Source organism: Erythrolamprus reginae, chromosome 1, assembly GCF_031021105.1.
Source record: "Erythrolamprus reginae isolate rEryReg1 chromosome 1, rEryReg1.hap1, whole genome shotgun sequence".
Lineage (NCBI taxonomy): Eukaryota > Metazoa > Chordata > Lepidosauria > Squamata > Dipsadidae > Erythrolamprus > Erythrolamprus reginae.
In genome coordinates this window covers 4710557-4719562 of record NC_091950.1, presented here as the reverse complement: position 1 = coordinate 4719562, position 9006 = coordinate 4710557, and the positions used below count along the sequence as shown (strand labels likewise).

The 9006-nt window shown below is 46.8% G+C and overlaps 1 protein-coding gene across 1 annotated transcript; it reads left to right on the top strand.

Annotated features, from left to right (window-relative positions):
- The first annotated feature begins 125 nt into the window (after nucleotides 1–125).
- LOC139162994 (acidic leucine-rich nuclear phosphoprotein 32 family member B-like) lies at nucleotides 126–8222 on the top strand. Its single transcript, XM_070743896.1, has 6 exons — nucleotides 126–280; nucleotides 2181–2303; nucleotides 3416–3611; nucleotides 4953–5047; nucleotides 5541–5595; nucleotides 6869–8222. The coding sequence occupies exons 1-6, from the start codon at nucleotides 221–223 to the stop codon at nucleotides 6949–6951; spliced, it is 612 nt and encodes a 203-aa protein (XP_070599997.1). The 5' UTR covers nucleotides 126–220; the 3' UTR covers nucleotides 6952–8222.
- Nucleotides 8223–9006: the final 784 nt, after the last annotated feature.

The window sequence follows — 9006 nt, the reverse complement described above, 5'->3', positions numbered from 1 at the left end:
GAGCTGCCTTGAAAGTCCCCACCCACCCACACCCTCCAAAATAGATTAGACCACATTCCCCCAGAATCCCCTAGCAGTTTGCCAGGTGGAATTCTGGGAGCCAGGATTTGAACACATCTTTCTTTCCTAGGTGAAAGAGCTGGTGCTGGACAACTGTCGCTCGGAAGATGGCAAGGTCAGCGGGCTCTCCTCCGACTTCGAAAACCTGGAATTCCTAAGCATGATCAACGTCCACCTTCTCTCCATCTCTAACCTTCCCAAGCTTAGCAAACTCCGGAAGGTAAGCCCCTGGGGGCAGGGACGGCTGCAAAAATTGTGTGTGGCTGTTTTCGGTTTTTGTACTGTGCAGTGGGCTGTTTGCTTTAAATTAGGGGTGTCTAGCTCAAGGCCCAGATCCTTGGCCCATGCAGCCACTCTGAAAACAGCGAAGGGCCAGCCCCCGCGGTGCCATTGCCAGCAATGGAGCCTGTTTTCACTGGCAAGGTGCCCGTCTCTGGTGATGTCGAGCTGGCCACGCCCTCCCCCCCCAGATCAAACAAAACCCTGATGTGGCTGACAATGAAATTGAGCTTGACACCCCTGCTCTAAATAGTTTGCCCTTTGCTTTGAGGTTTGGATTTGAACTTCAGCATGGGTGGCTGGGGAATTCTGGGAGTTGAAGTCCACATCTTTTAAAGTCCCCCATTATTTGAAAAAACACAGCTCTCGATCATTCCTTTTCCAAGATTTGGGGTGGTGGTGGAAGGAAAGAGGACACAGATGGGGCCATCCGTAACCCATCTGTGTCCTCTTAAACAATCTTCCCTGATTTTTTATTTATTTTATTTTGTTAGATATATTTTACCATATATTTTATTATATATTTATTTTATTTAACTTACATACATTTTGCATTTATTTTTCATATTTTATTTGATATATTTTTATTGGAGAGAGACAGAGAGTGAATCTTGTATTTTCAGACTATATGATGCACCTACATTTGGAGGAAGAAAACAAGAGAAAAAAAATCACTCTGCAGGCCATAAATGCACATCCCATTTTCACCACAAAGGCACCCATTTTTGGCCTGCAGAATGCTTCCAGGGGCTGGGGAGGGCAAAAACACACAGAGGGTTTGGGAGCCCAAAAATGGCTCTGTACTCAGTCTATAAGATTCACCGAAACACTTTTAGGGTGGGGAAAAAGTGTGTCTTCTATTCTCCAAAAATAGGGTATTTTAATTTTTGTTATTTATATTTTATTTTCCTTAATTTGTTACATGTTTTCATTTTAAAAATTATACATTTATCATATTGTATTTTTATAATTTATTATATATATATACACACACACATATAACTTTTTTTAAAATTTAAATAATAAAATAATTTAAAAAAAATATTTATATGTGTATAGATATGTATATATATTATTTTTTAAAATTATTTTTATTTATTCAGTGCCCACTTTTAGACTGGGCTGGGTGGGAGGCACAGAATTACCTTTTGGGAAGGGGGAGGGCCATCTTTCATGGGAGGCTAGCCTTTCAGCCCCATCCCGTTCGGCTGGTGGCAGTTCTGAACCATGACAATGCCTTTGTTTTTCTCAGGGCGGATCTTAGTCATCAAAAACTTGAAGCTGTTATTTTAAAAGTGTAATCCTTAATGGCCTCTTCCTACAATCTGGGAGGGTTGAGGGATTAGCAGAGTTGCGTAATAGGTGAAAAGGGGGGGGGATAGGGCGGATGGGCCCCAATTCAACTCCAGAGGGGTGTTCGTGAAGCCCCGATGATCCAGGGTGGATTTGATTTAAATCAACTTGATTTAAATCGTAATTTTTAAGGAGCAGCTATCACCTCTCTCTCTCGTAGCGGCTCCTCCTTTGACCTGCTGTTGACTCAACGACTGTCCCAATATTGCAGAATATACCGCCTGACGCTACGTACCCTAAGCTGCATTTCATGCTGAATAAACTAGATTATTAATTAAACTATCCTTGGATAGATTGTTACTCAAAGCATTTTATTAGAATAAATTGTTTAAAAATACTTTTTTAAAAAAAACCAATCGACGATTTTTATCCACCCTACCCGGATCTGATGTAGTGGAGAGGGATGTTCTCGGGGTGGGGGGAGAGAATAATCCACATTGAAGGTGAAGAGGGGAACCGTCTCTTGTTGCTTTTATCCCTCCTTGCAGCTGGAGCTGAGCGACAATCTTATTTCTGGCGGGCTGGAAGTCCTCGCGGAAAAAACGCCAAATTTGACGCAGTTGAACCTCAGTGGGAATAAAATCAAAGAGATCAGCACGTTGGAACCTCTGGTGAGTTACCGGTTTGGCCGGACCGAATGGCGAGTGAGCGACTTCGACTTGGGGGGGCGGGGTGAGTTGTGTGGTAAGATGCACAAAATGATTTGAGCTCCGAACAGATGTGGGGAAGCGCTTGGAGTTTGCAAACAGTTGTCAACTTCCGACCTCAGTGTCAATGTTCCAATTAGCATTCGAGAAATAAATCAAGAGTCCAAACCTTGGCCTTCTTCCAGGTCCCTCGTCCCCACACCCACCATGACCTTGAATTTAATTTAATTTAATTTATTGGATTTGTATGCCGCCCCTCTCCGTAGACTCGGGGCAGCTAACAACAATGATAAAAACAGCATGTGACAATCCAATAATAAAACAACTAAAAACCCTTATTATAAAACCAAACATACACACAAACATACCATGCATAACTTGTAATGGCCTAGGGGGAAGGAATATCTCAACTCCCCCATGCCTGGCGGTATAAATGAGTCTTGAGTAGTTTATGAAAGACAGGGAGGGTGGGGGCAATTCTAATCTCCAGGGGGAGTTGGTTCCACAGGGCCGGGGCCGCCACAGAGAAGGCTGTTCCCCTGGGGCCCGCCAAACGACATTGTTTAGTCGACGGGACCCGGAGAAGGCCAACTCTGTGGGACCTTATCGGTCGCTGGGATTCGTGCGGTAGCAGGTGGTTCCGGAGGTAATCTGGTCCAATGCCATGTAGGGCTCTGGAATCTCTGGAAAGAATTTGTTGTGGCTAGTATCTTTCCATCTCATGCAACCACCCCTCCCTAATTCCCACAGTACTATTCAACTTGTGGCAGGCCAACTCAAAACAATGGCTTCGGCCAACACTCAGTTAAGCAAAACATTTGTTGAGCTTTTCATACCCCAGTCATTAAGTGAAGCAAATGAGACAATCCCCCGCCCCCCCAAATGTCCATATTTTTTAAAAATCCGGTAACCTGCAGCACGCTGTCACTCCTGCGTCACACGCTCACCAGGCCCATGCCTGGTTTAGTGAACGGGGGAAAGTCACAATACATTCTGTGACAACTTGAGTTGGACACCCTGTTCTACAGGTCGTCTTGACTTACATTCGGGCCACTTTTCTCCCCTCCCCGCTATAGAAAAAGCTGCCTCACCTGCGGAACCTCGACCTCTTCAACTGCGAGGTGACGACGCTGAACAACTACCGCGAGAGCATCTTCAGTCTTCTGCCTCAACTGATATATCTCGATGGGTTTGACGCCAGCGAAAAAGAAGCCCCAGACTCGGACCCGGAAGCAGACGGGCTGGATGACGAGTATGACGAGAACGGAGATGGTGAGTAGTCCAGCCCGAGGGGGGCGGGCATTGCACGGCAGCCATCTTGACTTTTTTGACCCCTCCCTAAACTTTCAGAGCAGGTTGGGACATGTTAGGTCCCCGGTTAGGTCCCACAGAGTTGGTCTCCTCCGGGTCCCGTCAACTAAACAATGTCGTCTGGCGGGACCCAGAGGAAGAGCCTTCTCTGTGGCGGCTCCGACCCTGTGGAATCAGCTCCCTCCAGAGATTAGAAGTGCCCCCACCCTCCTTGCCTTTCGTAAACTCCTTAAAACCCACCTCTGTCGTCAAGCGTGGGGGAACTGAAACATCTCCCCCTGCCTAGGTAGTTTTCTGTGTATGATATGACAGTATGTATATATTTTTATATATTGGAATTTCTTGTTTATTAGACTTTAAATGTATTATTGTTATTTTAGATTCTAACTATTAGATTTGTCATTATATATTGTTTTTATCATTGCTGTGAGCTGCCCCGAGTCTACTGAGAGGGGCGGCATACAAATCTAATAAATGATGATGATGATGATAATGTTAGAACAGTCCCAACTGTTCTAACTGGAGCATGTGTGCGGGGGGGGGGCACACACCGAAGACTGGAAGAGCATTTCCCGAGGGTGCATGTGTGCAACTCCTCTAAGAATTGCCTGGAGTTGTCTCTTCCGACTCTATTACTCTGTTGTTATTCTGATTTAACCAGGGTGTCCAGCAAAACAAGGAAATCAGGGAATTATCAGGGAAATCAGCGGTTCGGGAAATATCAGGCAATTATCAGGGAATTCGTGAAAAAAAAACTGGAATAAATCGAGAAAAACCAAACTATTAAAATGTTTAAAAGTCAGGGAAAAATCATATTATAAAAAAACTGGATCGCGCTGCCTGGCAGAGTCAAGCAAAAAGGACCATAACTGTGGCAACAACTTGCTTCCTTGGCTACCAATATTTCTCCATGGCTTAGCCCTTTGGTATGAACATCATCTACGACCACGCCTTAACTTGACTGCCAGTTACAGGGAAATGTCAGGAAAATATCAGAATTGCTTTCCCCTTGGACACCCTGTTAACGGATGAAAGAGAGCCCAAGATGTCTGTTACTAAATGAATCTTTTGGGAACCTCACATCACTGTTGTTGTTAAGTTAGCAAATAGGGTTAAATGATGGAGGGACATTGCCACCGTCATAAATGTGAGTCACTTATGCATCTGAACTTTTTGACCCTGTGATCGTGGGGACCCTACTGTTGTAACTTTGAACGGTCACTAAATGAACGGTTCATCGCTGGAGGAGTGTCCGGGGTTGTGAACCGGTCTCTGATGCAAGCGGTGTCTTTTCTTTTGTAGAAGACGAGGAGGAAGATGAAGAGGAGGAAGACGAAGAATTAGATGATGAAGATGACCTGGACGGCGAAGACGAGGAGAACGGGGGCGATGATGAGGTGAGCCATAATATCCCACCTTCTGCATAATTGTCTCCATGGGTGACGGGTGGGTTTGTACGTCAAGATCGCCAGCAGCTGCCAAGACGGCTACTTTCGTCAAACAAATCTTGTTGAAAAGAAACATAGAAGTCTGACAGCAGAAAAAGACCTCATGGTCCATCTAGTCTGCCCTTATACTATTTCCTGTATTTTATCTTAGGATGGAGAGATGTTTATCCCAGGCATGTTTACATTCAGTTACTGTGGATTTACCAACCATATCTGTTGGAAGTTTGTTCCAAGGATCTACTACTCTTTCAGTCAAATAATATTTTCTCAGGTTGCTTTTGATCTTTCCCCCAACTAACTTCAGATTGTGTCCCCAGAGTTCTTTTTAACAAGATTTGTTGCGATGAAAGAGTCTGTGCTACAAGAATTCCGCCCCGTGGACCACAGGTAACGCCCTTAATTTTTACTTAGTTATTTTCAAAAATGTCCCTTCCTCCTCCAGGATGAAGATGACGAGGATGACGGAGATGAAGACGAGGATGAAGATGAAGAAGTTGGTGGGTATATTCTTCTGACTTCTGTGGCTGAGACTCATGTCTCGGATTGGGGGGGTGGGGGGCCCCTTTGGAGGTCTTTGCAGGCTGCTTTTTTGAACCCTGGTAGCAAGATAGGGGGGTCTTCAACCCCCACCCACCCCAAATTCCCCAGCCAACTAATGCCACCGGGCTGCACTCCCTCTTAGTGCCCTGGGGGATTCTGGGAAGTAAAGTCCATCCAAACTAAGGGAATGAAACTCTATTTTAAGGCCTCAAACGGGCTTTTTCTGGAGGCAGCTGGGCTTTTCTTGTTTTTCCTTTGAAGACGTTTCGCTTCTCATCCAAGAAGCTGCTTCAGCTCTTACTTTTAAAACTTCATTATTGTGAGTTTGATCCTAGATAGGGGCTGGGTAGATATTTATCTCTGGGCACAATGAGAATATCCCTCCTGAGCAAAAACACTGTGACCTACACCACTGATATAGCGAATATGGCACGGGGGCCACAGGTGGCACGCGGAGCCATATCTGCTGGCATGTGAGCTGTTGCCCTAGCTCAGCTCCAATGTGCATGTGTGTGCCAACCAGTCTCACAGAGGCTCTGGGAGGGAGGGTGTTTTTGGCTTCTAGAGAGCCTCGGGGGTGGGGGGCATTTTTCCCCTTCCCTGGCTCCAGGGAGGCCTCTGGGGAAGGTGAAACACGGGCCTACTGGGCCCACCAGAAGTTGGGAAGCAGGCTGTTTCCAGCCTCCAGGGGGCCTTTATTTATTTTATTTATTTTTATTTGATTTGTATGTTGCCCCTCTCCGAAGACTCGGGGCGGCTCACAACAATGATAAAAACAATATTATAGTGGCACAAATCTAATATTAAAAGAAATAACTAAACCCCTATCATATTAATACCAAACATAAATTATAAGGAGCCTGGGAGAAAGGTGTCTCAACTCCCCCATGCCTGGCGGTATAGGTGGGTCTTGAGTAGTTTACGAAAGACAAGGAGGGTGGGAGCAGTTCTAATCTCCAGGGGGAGTTGATTCCAGAGGGCCGGGGCCGCCACAGAGAAGGCTCTTCCCCTGGCTTCCGGGGGGGCAGGGGAAGCTGCTTTCGCCCTCCCTGGGCACTGAATTCTGGGTGTGAGCACTCGCGCATGCAGAATAGCACCCACCCACACTCTTTCGGCATCCGAGGGAAACAAGGGTTCGCCATCCTTGCCCTGCACCATTTCAGACAAGTAGCTCCACCTCATCCAACGGCCTCTTACCCCCGTCTCTCCTTGACCTTCCTTCCCATGCAGAGGTCCAGCAGGGTGAGAAGCGGAAACGAGATCCCGAGGAAGAACCGGACGACGACGAAGAGGATGAAGATAATGACGACTGAGGACTCCCTCCTCCTCCTCCTCCTCCCTCGGCTCCTTTGCAGGCCGATCCGTGTTTTTTTGGCGGACTGTGTGACTTTCCTGGCCTTTCACTATTCCCCCTCCCCCCCTCTGTAAGACTGTGATGAATCTGCTGCCCCCCCCCGCTCTTTTTGTACGGCTGCAAACACCCACAGTATATATTTTTTTAAAGATTGTAGAGACAGGATAGGTGTTTCAGGAGAAAGTTGGATTTTTTGTTTTGGGGAGGTGAGCTTTTCCTTTCCTCTGCAGCCCCCCCCCCCCCCCCCCCGGCCTGTCACCCGTGCCGCCCCTTCCCCGGATATGAGGTATTCGCGACCAAAGGCTTAGCAATGCAAGGGCAGGATTGATGAACCTGTAAGAAAGAAATTAAGGGGGGGGGGTTTCTTGCACCTGCTCCCCAAACCGCCTTGGGCACAGCGACTCCTGGCTGGGGGAGAGGGGAGTCAAGTCTGCCATGGCCCCTCCCACTCTGCCCGGGACGCTGAAGATGCCCCCTTCTGGTGCAGCCGGGACCCTCTGAGTGTGGCGGGGGGGGGGGGGGCCTGTGGCGGTGCCGCCAAAGTGTTTTTAACTATTTTTAACCAAGCGTGGATTGTGGGTCGCTTGCTGCAATGTTTTTGTTTTTAATGTGGCGTCTGCTTCCGCAGTTTATTCCTTGCTGACCTGTGGCCCCTTGCCCCACCCAGGGGGCTCTTTCTCCGTAGAGGTCAGCCGTGTGGGGGGGTGCGCGCCCAAATGGACAGGCTCCAGGCAGCGTGGAGCAGTGGTCACCCCATGGTAGGGAGGGGGGAGAGAAGCCTCGCTTGAAATGGGGTTTCTGCGTCAAAAGGGAAATAACCCCATGATTTTTTAAACAATTTTTGTTAAAAAAAATATTCTGCAGTTTATTAAGGGCCCCCCTCCCCATTTTTTTTTAAAATGTAATTTTAGTTTTTGTGGTAATAGTTCTGTACAAACCTGGCTAGGAAAACACTTTGGGCACAAACAACACAAACCTCCCCCAAGTTTAGAGCAACGTTTCTTCTCTTCTGCCCCCCCCTGCCCCCCCTCCCATTTCCTGGGCGATGATGTGGGTGGTTTTTAGCCCCTATTTTTTAAAGTTTTCAGTTTTGGTCAAAAAAAATAACCCCGTAAATAATATCTCCCACCTACCCCTTTTGGAATTTTTGGACCCTCTTTTATATATATCCTTTTTGTTAATGGAATTTGGATATGACTTTTAATAAAAGACTTGGTTTTTAAAAAGGAACGAGGCAGGAAGACAATGTGTTGAAATGGGGTGATGGGGGGGGGGACACACCGCGTGCACCCACTTTTGGGAGGGGGAATTTGAAGGGGTCTTGGAAGAAAAAAACCCCCAAGGTGTCGGCAGTGCCTTGCAGTAGTTTTTACGCTTACTCTTTATTATTATTATTATTATTATTATTATTATTATTATTATTATTATTAGATTTGTATGCCGCCCCTCTCCATAGACTCGGGGTGGCTCACAACAATAACAAAGACAATGTAAGAACAAATCTTAAGAATTTAAAAAACACTAAAAACCCCATTATTAAAAGCAAGCATACACACAGACATACCATGTATAAACTGTATAGGTCCGGGGGAGATGTCTCCGTTCCCCCATGCCTGACGGCAGAGATGGGTCTTAAGAACTTTACAAAAGGCAAGGAGGGTGGGGGCAGTTCTGATCTCTGGGGGGAGTTGGTTCCAGAGGGCCGGGGCCGCCACAGAGAAGGCTCTTCTGGGTCCCGCCAAACAACATTGTTTAGTCAACGGGACCCGGAGAAGGCCAACTCTGTGGGACCTAACCGGTCGCTGGGATTCGTGCAGCAGAAGGTGGTCCCGGAGATATTCTGGTCCAATGCCATGAAGGGCTTTATAAGTCATAACCAACACTTTGAATTGTGACCGGAAATTTATGGAAGTGGGGGTCTCTTTAAAGTCATCCAGTTCAACCGCCCCCACACACCTGGATAAACACCTGGATAAATGACTGAGCAGCCTCTTTAGAGACCATTGTTTCCCCT